Source organism: Anneissia japonica, unplaced genomic scaffold (assembly GCF_011630105.1).
Source record: "Anneissia japonica isolate Jap-2015-1 unplaced genomic scaffold, ASM1163010v1 scaffold287834_len5846547_cov211, whole genome shotgun sequence".
Taxonomy (NCBI): domain Eukaryota; kingdom Metazoa; phylum Echinodermata; class Crinoidea; order Comatulida; family Comatulidae; genus Anneissia; species Anneissia japonica.
Window position 1 is genome coordinate 1,063,633 of NW_022704992.1, and position 16,623 is coordinate 1,080,255.

Sequence of the window (16,623 nt, forward strand, 5' to 3'; positions counted from 1 at the left end):
CCCACTTGCTGTGTCCTTGGGCAAGACACATTATCAAATATAGTATACAGATCCACATTCACTCCACTCTGGAGTATAAGTTAACACCTGGTTATTCTGTTTTAAAATTTCATGTCTTATACTGTATTAAAAGTTGAATATAGCGCCCTCAACTTCACAATGTTATTTAAGGATGAATAAAGCAAGGTATATGATTTCTAGAATTGATAGTTCATAAGGAAGTGATACAGAGTTTGGAATGACTGGAAATACATCACTACCGGCGTTATTAACTTAGGTTTCTGTCATACTTACTACCTAATGTAGCGCAATGCTTCAATGACCGTATGAGGGTTCCCATCCAGCTGATGTCTGTTAACTCAATTCTCAAATCTGCTAGTATTTATTCCAGCAGATTTCTTCATTTTTGTTTACTTTCAAGGCTATCGTTATGTCTTTAGGATGGGGTTTCCTGGCTAAGTTTACTACTGTATGTAGTCCTCATGTTTGGGCTGAAGGATTTCCTTGCAGCTATGTTTGCTAGATTAGTGGTCGTATGTTTATGCACATGTTTACCATAGGATTAGTACCATTATATTCTTCTTGTCATCTTAAAGGCCATACACCAACATGCATCAAATTACATCACATCACTCCTGCTGCAGCAAGTGGCACCACGCTCTTTATGATTTAAGCCTCCCTGCCAAACCAAATCGTATGGTGAAAGGGTTTTCTCAGTTCGCAGGCCCATCCTGTGCAACAAACATTCCAGTAATATTACTGATTGTATCTTAGTGAACTATTTTAAATCCCATTTAAAAACTTAATTATTCAAACAAGTGTTTGATTCAAAATTAAATAAATTAAAATTAATATGTACAGATTGCTGCTGTTGTGGACAATGTATCCAAGCAATTGTGTAAAGTGCTGCTGCGAGAATAATTTTATTGTTTATGGATGCTATACAATAATAAATTATTATTATTATTATTATTACCATTATTATTATTATTTTATTATTGTTATTACTATGATTATTATTATTATTACTGTATTATCCTTTATAAGCGTTTTTTGTATGCCAACCCGCATACCAAGATATTTTGATAGTAAATTTTGTGCAAACATTGAAGGTGTAAAGAATTTTAAAAATTAAAATAGAGGCCTTCCAAGCACTTTTAGACAAGTGTTTGTTATGTTGACTATGATAATGGTACATTTTATTTTGATTAGTAGGCCTTCGGTTGTCTACAAGAATATGTGTGTTATGTGTAGTAATACGTTAGCAATCAATATGATAAATAATAAAGTTGTCTTGGAACATTGGCATAAATAATTATTACTAGTCTCAGGAAAGTTAATGTTATTGAACATTTTTTATTGATATCCAACAGTTAGTAACTCTCCAATTGTTACCTCATAAGTCTTCTCATATTCTTGTGAGGTATCATTGAAAATGAACAAAAGTTTTTCTATCGCAAATTATGTAGACAATCAGTCTCCTCAGTTTACTAAGAAAAGCTACAAGTAAGAAAGTCGCAGAGCATTTATCAACATTGCTGACGGATGCACTGTGCAGTATCGACAGCCAGAAAACTTGTTTCCATTCATCCTCTAAGCGAAGGCAATTTGTCGGCCGTCCAAGACCTGTTGATGGAACTATTGCCCTTCTGGAATTACACATTGATGCTCTGCAGGAAGGCAGCATGAGTAAGGTGCACTGAGTCATCCCTGTGAAAGACCTGCACCTTTCCTGATATCATCCATACTAGTGGTTACTCAATCGCTGTGCTGCAGCCAAAATGGAAGGTTGTGTGTGTTGTTGGCTCGTGCCTGCCAAGTTCAGGTTATTAAACTAGTTTTCAGTTGTAACAGTTCAGATTCAAAGAAGATCAGAAGGATACTATGTAGTCTAGATCAAAAATCAGCAAAACAAGGACTGAAAAGAAAATAAATGTATTGTCAGAAACTTTAGTATTGCAATGAGCAAAAAGATACTGAATATTGAAAATGCTTTTCAGAAGAAAGATTCAATATCATTAGAAGCAGTACATAGTGATTGTTCAATCTTTATGTTTCAACTACTATAGTCTATCTCTAAACCCTCAATTATCTTGTATCGTATGCATATGTACCAAATCAATATTTTTGGTGCTCATATCACATTTGTATAGTGCACATTTGTGTGGTACTCATGTGGTGATTTGGTTGGTGTTTCCTTTGGAAATATTGAATTTGACAGAATATTACTATTTTTCTGAAATAATGGAATCCATTGTTCATAAGGTCTATCAACATTTTCTTTCATGAAATTATGTTTTCATATTTTCTATATTTTCAGTATATCAAATCTGTCCTAGAAATTAAGATCAGTTGAAAATGCTTGCGAATTATTACTTCATGATACTAAAGAATTAATATTGTTGCTGCACCCCACAATACAGAGATGCTACTAACTTGTGATCATTGTGTTTTGTGGTTTAATTTGAGAAGATGCTGCAAAAAGATAGGCTAGCTGTGCGCAAATTATAATTGATAAGACATGATATGATCAACAGTTTCCTGTTTATATCACAAAAGAAAAAAAATCTAGACTCCTACTTTGATGAGTCACATACTAAAACCAAAGTTTACAAAAACAACTGAAAGAAAAAAACAACTTTTTGATCAATCTTGAGGTAATGTCAATTCTGACTGGTTGGCATAATTCCCATAAGTTGGATCAGTTGGATGCAATGGGGAGTAATCCCCCTCTTCCTCCCTTCCCCTTCCCATTCTCTTCCTGTCTTGCTCTTACTTCATGTTGATGAATAGTTGAATAAAGTAAATATTAAATTATATTAAAAAATACTGCCACCTTAAAAGTTGAGGTGGTGGGGGAAGTTTTAAAAGATAAACATATTTTACTGTGAAAATAATTATTTTGTGGTAGAAGTTTTGATATGCAAAAACAAAGGAATGGTATTATTTTGTTCATTATTTATTTAAGAAAAGTTTTAGTTAAAGTCAGGCTCCGGAGGGAAAAAATTGTTTGATATGTTGTAGAACTGATTTTTCTAAGACAGAAAAAAGTTGTTTGACGAAAAACTGGGGAACGGTGAATGAGATAACAGATTTTTTAATATTTAAAAACTGGGGGAAAAAAGGGGCGTAACTGCCCATTTTTACACCTTATTCCCCCAGTTTTTAAATATTAAAATCTGTATCTCATTCACCGTTCCCCAGTTTTTCGTCAAACAACTTTTTTCTGTCTGAGAAAAATCAGTTCTACAACATACTGTATCAAAAATTTTTTTTCCTCCAGAGCCTGACTTTAAGAGATAATAGGTTATTGAAATGCAGAAATAATGTAATTTTATTATAAAATAAATCTGGTTTATTAGGTTTACATTTAAATTTATTTTAGGCTCCATTATCCATAGGTGTACATGAAAGAAGCGTGGGAAAATTTGGAACTAAGACATACAGTACATAAAATTGTCTTTGTACATATGACTAATTTGAGGTTAGTTTGCGGCATACTTAAAACAGATCAGTGTTTTTACATTTACTAACAGATTATGAAAAAGCCCTACTGTATTCATAAAAATGTATGATCATGCCATGATGCAATTTTTCTTTAGTGATTACAAAGTATATTACCTAGTTTCACATATGTTGGGATTATTTTGTATTGTCTGGGATGCTGATTGCAAGTCTGTTTATTACAAGTCATGTGATCAACAGTCATCTTATTCCAAGGGTATGGAATACCCCTGGGAATTACCTGGACTTGCATTATGCCATGTTTATTCCAAAGAAACAGGATCTGTAATGACTTTCTATTAAGTATTCCCCCTTTAGACATAAAGAATATCAGTAATAATTATGTTGTACACCAGTGTCTCGTGCTGTGCATACAAATACACATCGAAAAATATTTGTAAAGGTTTAATCATTCGTAATTATTGTCTTGGCCATGTAGCTCAGTTGGAAGAGCACCCATAAGGCATGAGGTCTTATGTTCAAATCCCAATGGATCTAATATATTTCTCAACTTATATATGAGATGAAGGTCCATAAATGAAATGATTAATTATCTATTATGAAAATTGTTAATGTCTTTTAACTTGCTTTATTAAATTCCAAAATGCTTACCTGGATAAAAAAAAAAATTCTTTAAAAAGACCTGGATTAAGTCACTTACTCATATTTTTTAACATCCTTATCAGATGATATATTTAAAGATATGTTAATCTCTGGGGATCTAAGTTAGATAATCCATTGATAATCCCTAAATGATGATTCTTAATCTATTCATGATTAATCCAATGATTCATAGGAGTTGAGATATGGCCGGCGAGACCTATTACATCTCCAATTCCTTATTAAATTACTATTCTTACTCATCGATACACAATCAAGACTCACTGGGCATGTCTCCATGCTAACGACCGCAAGCAAAAAGATGAAACTGTTTTGCAGTTGACGCGAACTTGACCTTGAGAACGAGTCGTCAAGATAGGATCTGTGGGTCCTTGGAATTTGTCCAGTGGCTTTAAAGACACTGATGAAATATGGAAATTCCTTTAAAAATGAATTAAATTGCTCATTAAAGAGAAAAAATTCATTTCCAAAGAGATCCCGATTCAAACAATTAGCTTATTGCTGATTTGCAGAAATTAAAATGTGTATTCAATTCATTACATTAGTTACTAGCCAATTTAAGGGTCTAGATATAGGAATTTAAGGCCAAAGACACAGGAAAAATATTATTCAGTAGTGTTAATTGGTGAGAAAAATGTTTTAATTGAAAGCTGAACTAATTTTGTAACTTAAAAAATATTTAAAGTGAGCACTTCAAATGACTTACTGTATTTCTTCAAAATGATGTCTAACTGGTTTTTGCCTCTCTTTTTAAGTGAGGTTTGTAGTGCGCCCTCACTCATCATCACGAAAATGTTGAGTAAACGAATGGGCATTTGACCAAGTTATCCGGTTATAAACTGCTATAACATAAGGGTTTGAGATGAATGTTAATCCCAATGGCATTGGTCCAGTTACTTACGCTACTAGTACTAGACATATCCTAGTCAAGTCGATCACTTAATTATGCGTTTTAATGCTCAACATTTGAACATGCGTAGCATGTGTAATTAGTTATGTGTATGAATACCAGGTGATTTTGAAAAGGGGGAAAAATAGGGAAAAAATTACCCCTTATGAGGAAGGTATCTCATCCTATCAGTCTGTATGACTATTCTTCCATTTTATTTTCTCTCATTTACTCAATTTGAATTTATAAACTTTTACAAAACAAATTTCATCACAAAGAATGGTAAAACCAATGTGAAGGTTCTTGTGGAATGTAAATAGACAGGAACTATGGAGCTGGTACAAAATTAACTTTACATATGGAAATCTTCAACATATTTTAATTATTGAAAATCCTCAAGTTAATGACTCATGTTTTCTGCGTTCATGAAACTGGGCATTGGCTTGTCATTGGGCCCTCCTAAGTCCCTCACGGGTGTTATAATAGCTGGTGGTAGGAACATTTCCTATTTTTATACAGGCCTACTTTGTATTCCATATCTATTGTGTTTTACATTTAGTGAAATATGCTATAGTAGTTGCATAATTTAATATTTATTATTTTTTTATAAAACTTTTTGCAAAAGTTTTAACACATTTTTTGCAAGTCCAGCACTTAATAACAGTATTTTTTCCAGGGTTGTCTTTTATTTTCTGGATGATTGACAAATATTGGCGATGTTTCTCTGATTCACTGCGCAACCTCGCGTCAATCATATTTCAAATGTTTGACTCATGCGCCAGGGACCCCCCCGGGCGCCAGAGGACATAGAATTGTTTCCAATTCTGATTGCCTGAAATGCTGATGTTTCATTGCTTAAATCTTAAGAGACCTGACTGGTGAATGTTCTTTAATGTATTATAACTTGAAAAGCACTGCCCATTGTGTTCAGTTGTTGATCACACAATGTTGCGAGCTGATGTGAGAGTGAAAGTCCCGATCGCATGGTGTTCAGAAATGTGAGATACAGAAGCTCCCCCTTGTATAGTGTTGCGAGCTGATGTAAGATAAAGTGGTAACTCACCGAGTAAGTATTTTCAACACTTGCTAATGAATGCTTTTGTGTATTTGTATAAACACTTTAGGACTGACACACATTTTACGCTATTGAATTTTAATCTGAATTCAAAAGTAGGTGTACATTATACCATTTACAATTTTAATGTAATCAATCATTTTATCATTGATTGTAGTTCTAAAATAAACTTTCATTTTTAACTTGTATATTTAGTATTTATAAACAAGCTTTTTTTTTTTTATCTTGTATTATAATATTCCTATGTTGCATTAATCAATCAAGTTAGTTTATTTCATATATTTAAATAATATATATATTTCAGGATTTTAAGATGTAATATATTTTAAATATTTGTTTTGATTAACTATTTTGAAATTTGTAAATTAACATCTTGAAATCATAGTTAAATGAAGTGTGCTCATTATTGTTAATCTTTTACTTAATATTGAAAATCATCTTTTCTAGTCAATTGATACTTAATTACAGTAGGCGATCATCAATAATATAATAATCATTTTTATATTATCTTATATAAATTAATTTCCTATTTTTTTCAAGTATTTACTCTTTCTTCTGTTTAAAAAAAATTATTCTTTGATAATGTGTATGTCAAAGTGAATTAAATTTATTTAGAATAGATTCAAGTAAACTGTACCAATTTCATCCATTCTATTATCAGATAATTTATTTATTTAGGCTAAAGTTGAGTCACAACATTTATTATGGCTATAGTTCATCTAGTTTGTTAAAATCATCATGGTAATTAGAATTAGTAAATTAATAATGCTGTGATCAAGACATGATTGGACAACCACATTTGTATATCATTCACTCAGTATCTTAATAGTAATCATCATCCGTGTTTAAATTAAGCTAACACATCATTTGAATTCATCACTCAATGGCAATTCCTCACAGTCACGGAGGTCAAGTTTACTCCAATCGTATGACAAATGTGAAAATAGTTGTGGTTTACAAAAAAGGACCTCCCACATGCTGTTAAGTTTACTTGATCACTCTTACCACTATTCTCACTAAAATGACACTATTTGAAGAGCTGCTGCTTAGTAACATACAGACTACTTTAGCATTCGGGCAATATTGTGTGGGAAACAAAATCCATTATTACTGGTATTTCGCGCTGGTATTCAGTTATGACAAACCTCATCTTTATGAATGCGAGCTGTAATTGTATTGTTGTAGGCCTGACTAAGCAACCGGTGCAGCGTTGTACCTGGTAGGTGAGAGTGATGCTTAGACCACTTGGAATGCATTGTAGCATTACTCATAATGAAATTTGATTGTTGTTTGGTAATAAAACGTTGTTTATAATTCATTGTGAAGTTGTCCAATTATTGTAAATCTTAGCAAAGTGGTTAATGATACTAAATTGTAATGAGATCTTGGTTTCTGAATAAGGTATCAGTACCAAGGAGGTATTATACCTCCTTGGTATTCTATTACTGTAACTCCAGTTTCAGTGTTTCTATTTACTCTGTACTTATCTTAATATATCTACAGTACAGTACTACCATTGATTACTATATTTTTTTATTAAAGTTAGATCTAATCATTCAATTTGATAAATCCCCTTTTTTAACTTTAAACAATAGAAAACACTAGGTTATTGTGTGATAAGACCAAGTCAAATATTTTTAAGAAACATGCAGCATTCTTAAAAGTATAGTACTATGTAAAAATCCCATAATATTCAAGACCCTAACATTTTTTGTTTTATCAGAGATCTCTATGACAATAAATATCCCTGATTAGAAAAGATAATACAAATTAGATTTTGATTTTGATATAGCATGAATTTAAATGTTTAAAACAGCTGAAGAAGTTCTAAATTTTCATGATTAATAATGATTCATAAAATTCTCAAAAATATGAGCATCATAAAAATTTATTGGTTTACTTTACAGTAACAGCTTCGCCTCGTAGATTGGTAGAGCAATCAAACAAAGCGCTGAATTCTTCAGTTATAATCCTAATAGAAATAATGTGTTTGTGAGTTTAATCAATAGAAAATTTTATTCATAATATAGACAAAATGTGTTAAGATTTCCTTCTATATGTATATCAATTTAAATTTCTCCTAAAATTAGATAAGTAGAATGCATGTACTTTTAGCTTAACTTGCAGTTTATTAAGTAGCAGTAGTTTAAATACAGTACCATATTTTTTTTAATAAACGCCTTGCTTTGAATAAACAACCCCCCTCAAATATTTGCTCCCTCTAGAGCCTCATTTGGAAAATACGCCTCCCTTAAATAATATCCAGAGGCATTAACTTTTATCTTGAATAACGCGACCCCCCCCCCCCCCAAAATGACTAAACAAATCTAATTGGAAGCAACATCATTCTGAACATACTCTATAATGTTCTACTCAGTAGAATTACATTTTTCTAAACTGGTTGGGATTAACAAGTCTTTATGGTCACGCTATAACACATATTGACCGTAATTATGTGTTGTGAAATTAAGGGGCATTTATTTGAGTACAGTATACGTATTCATTTTACACAAAAAAAAAAAAATATATATGCCTCCCTGGAATAAATGCCTCCCTTGAATGAATACCCCTCAAAAACCCTTCTCTACAATAAACGCCCTGTTCGAATAAATACAGTACAGTAGTTTATTTTTGTTGTTATGAGTTTTGTATGATCAGCACACTTGAGTAGGAGGACTTTGACTGATTCAAATTGATATCAAACCTGGATTCCTTGAAATTACCATTCCTCAACTGATCTTTTCATCTTGCATAGATTCATGACCAATGAATTAATAAAACTTTGTTTTTTTATGCTTGATTTAACCATCTTCAGAATTAATTTAGTGAATGTCTGTAATTTTTAATTGAGCCTGCTTGGTGAAATGTTTCATGTTTCACCAAGCATGATATTGAGTTCAGCAATGTCAAACTTAATTTCCCTTTTAAAACCTAAACAAATTTTTTTTTTTCATTTTTCATCAGGTGACGATTAAAGAACTACTAGAAAACGCTTGCAAGGTAGAGACGGATAACATTTGCGGTGTGATAGTGTACGACCAATGCACTCAAGACTTGAGTAGGGTTCCATCCGAAAGTTTCCTTCTTATAGTGCTCAATAAGCTAACGGAGGTTTTCAACAATGTTTCCTTGGTAACAGGTGAGTGATATTGGTTTATTTGTATGGTATGTGTGTGTGGACAGGTAGAGAATTTGATATGTTATTTTACTTTTCAGGGTACAGTAATATGTATGCAATGAAAACTTGTGTATTGATATTAAAATAAATAGTTATAATTTAATATACTTCAGTATACCTAAATGCAATTTACACCATATTGTATATTTTATAGAAAAATTATATTACAAAAAGAAAGCAAGAAAATACAGTTGTCTATGATTATTGCTACAAATTTTTTTTTTTTTTTTTTTTAATCTGTTTTTTGGAACTTGCATTTAATTATTATTGATTTTAACAGTTTTTATTTTTTTGTGATAATCTGTTTTATGTTGGCAAGCAGCTTAAATCCAAATGCAGTGATAGAGTAGCTGTCTCTTATACAGGGTTCCATCCGAAAGTTTCCTTCTTATAGTGCTCAATAAGCTAACGGAGGTTTTCAACAATGTTTCCTTGGTAACAGGTGAGTGATATTGGTTTATTTGTATGGTATGTGTGTGTGGACAGGTAGAGAATTTGATATGTTATTTTACTTTTCAGGGTACAGTAATATGTATGCAATGAAAACTTGTGTATTGATATTAAAATAAATAGTTATAATTTAATATACTTCAGTATACCTAAATGCAATTTACACCATATTGTATATTTTATAGAAAAATTATATTAAAAAAAGAAAGCAAGAAAATACAGTTGTCTATGATTATTGCTACAAGTTTTTTTTGGTTTTTTTTTAATCTGTTTTTTGGAACTTGCATTTACAGTAATTATTGATTTTAACAGTTTATTTTTTTGTGATAATCTGTTTTATGTTGGCAAGCAGCTTAAATCCAAATGCAGTGATAGAGTAGTTTTGTCTAAATCAATTTTTTTTTATCTGAAAAGAAAGGATCTAATGTCGGATTAATCATGTTTGTTGTTTACTAGTTTGACAATCCATCAGCGTTTGTGCTAATGCATGACTCATCCACTAAAAATCATTCCATATGAATCGGATCCTAAGGGAAATAAGTTATCCGTATGGAAAAAGTTAATAATTTTTGAAAATAGGTGGATTTGACCAAATAAAGTCATCGTCATTCAAGATGAACAAAAGAAATGACATGATTGTATTAAAGGTGGCAGATTTATTAATCCAGAACTTTAAAACTTGACTCGCAGTATACCTTGTGGAGGGATCATCTGACACCCGCCATAGATTCTCCCAGATTCCATGGTTATTTTTGAAGCTGGCGAAATCTCAACTTTTCTCTCATTTTCGGTGACTCATCATTCCTACATAGCTGACATACTTCTGTAATTGAGGAAAGTTAAAAGAACAAGAAGACATTGGCCAGGCATTCTTCCCACTTTGCTCTCAATATAACATCCTAACGGAATGTCGGAATCCCACATGTTTTAGCCTGATAAAACTGACTGAGTGATTCATGTCATACCGTTTATTAAATAATATGCTTTACAAAATTTTAAAACAAAATATGAATAGCAAAAGCAAATGTCATTCTACTAGAAACAAATTGAAAAGTAGACAAGACAAAAAGAAAAAAGTAGTAAATAAAAAGTTGACAGTCAACAAATATAGTAATCTTCAAAGTAGGGATATAAAACTATTAATTAAATTTCATTACATTCAGCAATACCATCTTTGTACTATTTAAAATTGTAATATTTCCGCTATATTATGATGCAGACAAATAAGTACACATTATGGAAATGACACATAGTAGGAGACTTAATACTCACTGGTACTGTTATTACGAGTGAACTCCTATGTATTAATAGAAAACTTTTGGGATCATTAAAAAGTGTCCCCCTTAGGGCTGTCTCCTGAAAAGGGGTTGATGATAGTATTGAAATATTATTTCTGTCCTTGTTTTTTCCCAAACTATTTTGTTTCCAATTTTTATGAATTTGAAATAATGTAGAATTTAAAAAAAATAATTGATAGGAACTACCTGTACACTATGTTCTTATTACTTTTGTTGATAGACTTTCTATAAAAGTTTGTTTTCCCAACTAATATTAAATATTATATCAGTGCATGACTTTATTGAGTATGCACCTTGTAATTATATGTAAGTGTGAAATTTTTTGATTTCTTTCTACCAAATGACATAGGAAACAGATTTACCTAAAGTAAATTGAAATCTTGAATCTGAACTTTTTGATATTACTTCAAAATCCATGTGAAATCTTCTGAAATTGCTTAAGTTTAGTAGTCACCCTCTAATACACTTAGACAAGATATTTCAATTCACATCTTGTTCCAATCTGTAAAATTCACACTTTAGTATTGTATGTCCTGAATGTCATAGGATTGAATACTGTAGTATATTTAGTTAGTTTTGCCGATAATGATTTATGTATCTATCATTGCTCTAACTACTGTACATATAGCATACCAATTTACTCCTCTACACTAATGTATTGATACCATACTGTAAAACATCGAATTGAAGCCCTGTGCTTCTGTTTTTCTGCTAACTTCGGATGGGCTTCTTTTCAAGACCACAGCAAAATGAATCCTGTAAATTTTGAGACTTAGTTCTATGGTAGAAATCAACAAAGAGGGCCACTGTAACATCAATCTATATCATGGAGTATATTAACCAGCATTAAATCACTTAAACTACTGTATAAACCAGCTTGTTTTTAATATATTTTGTTTCTTTGAAATTCATGTACAGTGTATGTACTGTACTATCTCGAAAAGAAGCCTACAGTATGCTCTCTCGAAAAGAGGCCCATGGCCTTCTTTTCGATGCTAATTTTACAAATTGAAGAGGTGGGCTTCAATTCAAGATGGGCTGCTTCTTGAGATTAAGCCCATTGGGCTTCAATTCAACTTTTTATAGTATTTATAATAAAGTTTCTATAATAAAAAGACGGTTTTTTTTCATATTACAAAGTCTTTTCTGGTTTTTAATGAAAAATATTAATATGATGGTATAAATAATAACAGTGGGCTTATAAAAAACATGTTTTATTTGTGCTTTTGCACTGTGTATCAAACATTAAAAAAAATCTGCTACCATCCAGCACTTTACAGAAATAAACAGGTACCATAGTTAAATATTTTAAATGATTTTTTGAATTTGTATAACATAAGATATTGTTTATAGAGTATGATATGACTACATAGTATATAACCCAAACTTTTGTATACTTTACATATGTGCAAATGATATTGCGTGCCTAGGACGGTTCCATTATCCTTGTAGGGATGTTTGCGAACAACTGAGCTATGAAACTAGGTTTAAAGTGTGGAGGGATCACTTTCATTGCCTTTGCTAATTAAAGTCATTTACTTGGTAGTTGTAGAATAATTACGATTCAACATTTTGTGACATGATACCGCATATCTTGTGTTTTTAATCCCCGAAGACTTGCACTATTTTATTGACCTTTCCAATATATATTTCGAATTTCGATTTTCAAGTAACAACATCCGATCGTTGAAACTATACCCCACTATACAGAGCATTACGAGTTGTTTATTGGCTTTTAACCTTGTTTTTCTCAAAGTATTAATATTACAAGTAAAACATATTTTTTTTATAATGAAATTCTTATCCTACGCTTTTTAAGGTAAATGCTAATTTGCATAAAATTGTGATTATTTTATAGAATTATGGTTTGAATAATTTTATGAACGACAGTGATATTATTAGGTATTAATCATGTCAATAATCGTGACATTATAGGAACCAGATGATTTTTTCAATAATAGCATATATATACATTCAAGCTAACAATAATTAAATATACTATTAAAATTAATTATTAATTCTCTGTTGTGGTGTATTAATTTTCACTAATTATGTGAAGTTTCAAAACTTGTAAAATCTCTCTATGCATTGATGGACTAGCTAGTTATCTCTACTAGGTTTCAGACAGAAAGTACATTCACTGTTCTCTGATATTATTTATTCTTAATACGGTGCCACACAGCAAACCTAATTTGATATACAGTGATGTCCTACCTGTGACCTACAAGTTAATTTTCAGCTTAACTGGAGTTCGACTATGTATAAGTCTTCCTGCAAACTATAAGCTAATTTTTATCTTAACCTTAGTTCCACTATGTGTGAGCGCCAAGTCAGTTGTATGGAAAAAAGTGCCTGGGGGTTAAATTTGCACCTATACCGTATAGGTCTCTGTGGTCTGGCGGTATGATGATGCTCATCTTGATAATGATAGGTTGCAGGTTCAAATCCTGTCAGGCACTTTTTCATACAATTAAAGAAGGATACAAATTTACAACATATTATGTTCCTATTTAAGTACTGTTATTATTTATCTATTTGTTTATGGTTGTGTTTACGGTGCTATAATATTATATGTTTGTATTTATAACATAATGGAACAAAGTTTAATGATTGTTTCATTTTCAATTTAAAGTGGTGGTGACTGCTAGTGTACAGTAAAACATTAATATTTCAAATTTCTAAAACCTTTCGGAGAAATGAACAGCATTCTACATTTTGATTAAATAATGATTTGTCTATTTGAGACTGTTCAGCAGTGTTTAATTGAATGTATGTCGTAGGCTGCGTGGTGCCAACTAGATTTGCGGAGGTGTTACTGTCATTTACGCAGGTTTCCTACCTGTCCTGCCTCGCAAAATGTCTTGGCTGAATATTAATATACTGCAGTACATTCTGTACTGTGCTATAATTTATCTGTTTGGATAAGAGCCAATAATAACCAGAATGCAACATACACTGTAGAAAAACAAAACATGTTATTTTGAAGCAATATTTTTTTAGTTAGAATCATGTAATTACAGTATGTTCATTACAGTATGTTCATGAATATAGTAATATACAGTAGTATTGAAATCTATGTAACTATGTAATTTGTTTAATAAGTGAACATGATACTGACGGTTTTTTAATATATTTTAAATGTTGATACTCATTTTAAAAAGTACTATAGGCATAAATTGAAAAGTAGATATGCAATTACCTATACTTACTTTTAAAAATGCAATTTTTTTTGCTGCTATTATACTGTTTATTGTCATCAGGTCAAAATAAACTTCAGTAATAATATTTTTTTTTTAATGAATTGGCAGCAAGAATTTGATTAATTGAGGGGTTGTCCAAATTTTCGGTTAATCACCCCTTCTATTATACAATTGGCATGCGAAATCAAAACATAATTTTTGGAATGACGGGAATGTACTAACTTCTAAATTTATTTGCATCAAATCTCTGGATTGATTTCTGTACCTGTGTTCCAATCACTAACCTCTAAACTTTAAGCATCGGTGATCTATCCCAGGTATGGCATCCAATAAAACGATGTTAATTGGCCATTAATTAATCAATTATTCAAATTCACCCAGCCACTCTGGAAGCGGCAGTTATCTGCTTCATTCCTGCGCTACCAAATTACGTTAATTCAGGATCAAAGTATCTGTTCATTATTTCATCAGCGGTTATACCGTATAAATAGGAGCGTTGCAGCTTGGGCTCTTAATCTTAAGGTCGTAGGGCTTGATTCTCTCACTACACATTTCACTCGTGTCCTTGGGCAAGATATCTTACCTATGTTAGTCCTCCACCCAGCTCTACTGTCTTTATCCCTCATACTAGAAAATCTCCATATATTTACTATGTGAGTAAGAAATATAAATTTCTTACCTGGAGATTTCATAGGAGCTAGTGATGCAATAAAAGGGAAAAAAAGATTCATTTTTTCACAAAAATAAGTCTTGCGTATGCAGATACATTCTACATGCATGAAGTAGGTACCTGGTCACCATGATAAATGATGATATCAAGATACAAGATAAAATTTATTGTCTCCAATTAAAATAAATTAAGAAATTACAAAACTCGCAAAAAAGTACAATTCCAAAAAAATCACATTAAAATTGAGGAATGAAAGAATCAACATCAAAGTTCCATCAAAAAGCAGAGAAAAATTTAAAATTATAAAAGGCCTACAATATTTAAAGAATGAAAAATGTTAGAAGAAGAAAAAAAAGGGACACATCCTGAATGTTAATGCATGGCTAGGTTGTTGAATTGTTAAATTTTACAATGACTAGGGCAATAATGTGAAGCACTTAAGCTATTCAGTGAAAATTCCTTGTTATTCTTAGTGCCAGACTTTATTATTAATTCTGATGAAAGGGAATAAACTAAATTATGCTAAAGATGTAAGAATTAACATAATCTTGGCAATTTGACAAACAGTTAGCTTTGTATGTATACTCTACTGTGCGTGGGTGGATGGATAGACACTTTTAAATGCCAACTACTACTGAACGACTGTATTATATAATATTATTGCCTCGATATGAATTTACAGATTCACAAGAAGGTTAGGTATGTAATAAAATGACTTCAAAATAAATTGGTATGTCATTTCATTTGGTGTATATCCATCTTATGAAGAACTGGTAGTGCTATAACGTAGTTGCTATATAGATCTGGTTTATGTTTATATTCGGTACTGCTAAGTCTTTAAATATTTGTTATAAATATTTGATTTGACTAATAAATATAATAAATTATATTATAAGTTATATAATATTTGAAGTGTAAATTCTGGTATTGTAGCACATGAACTGTTACGACCAAGGTCTCAGTGTGCTTTGTTTTGTATGTTGTTGTACTTCACAATATTATTACCCTGGTCATTGCATTAACCACCTATGGAACGCATACTCAACTGGTGGGATATTCCATTAATCAACATATTGCCATTCAATCCTACCAGGTACGTAATTATAATCCTAGCGGAAGAGAGAAAACATGGAAAAAGTAGGCAATAATGAAATAATATATATACTGACACTTGGTAAGTGCAGTGCACATTTAAAGATTACGTATGGTAACATAAAATGTTACCATAACATAGTTGGAGCTTACATTGTTGATATCTATTGTGCTTGGTGTATTATCGATGAAAGAGTTGTACAGTGATAAAATGTTATGGTTTACTGTGATAATCATAATCACATGTACGTGAGCGTGTGCCATATCAGAAACACATGACCTTACAGTTACTTATGATGATAGAAACATATGAGCAATAGGCTTGTATCTATAAGGATAAATAAAGTTTTATATACAAATACAACTTTATGCTATAATATATGCCCATTTTATACTAGATTATGTTGTTATCTGAGTGAATGATTATGTCATCTACTTCAATACAGTTCCAGCACTTATTTGTCATGGTTAAATACTATTTTGATATATTTGTAATGTTTTACATATTGCATAAATTGTTATCTCTTGCAATTCAGAAATTTTGCTGCTATTAGAGAAGTTAATTAAAATTAATTTGAATATTATATTATATAATTTAATATGCATATAAACATACATATTATGTAGCAATATGATCACGATAATA

General features: G+C 31.3%; 1 protein-coding gene and 1 long non-coding RNA gene across 3 annotated transcripts in view; one reads left to right on the forward strand and one right to left on the reverse strand.

Moving 5' to 3' along the window:
- LOC117105040 (tyrosine-protein phosphatase vhp-1-like) overlaps nt 1–16,623 on the forward strand; it is a 60,786-nt gene that overhangs the window by 28,051 nt on the left and 16,112 nt on the right. For both annotated transcript variants that reach the window (XM_033246039.1, XM_033246040.1), the window contains exon 3: nt 9,054–9,228. In XM_033246039.1, the coding sequence (XP_033101930.1) occupies nt 9,054–9,228 (175 nt within the window). The remainder of the gene's footprint in view (nt 1–9,053; nt 9,229–16,623) is intronic.
- On the reverse strand, nt 1,193–16,422 carry LOC117105042. Its single transcript, XR_004444847.1, has 3 exons — nt 16,131–16,422; nt 10,413–10,540; nt 1,193–1,918 (listed from the first exon to the last, which is right to left on the reverse strand). It is a non-coding gene; the product is annotated as an uncharacterized LOC117105042 (long non-coding RNA).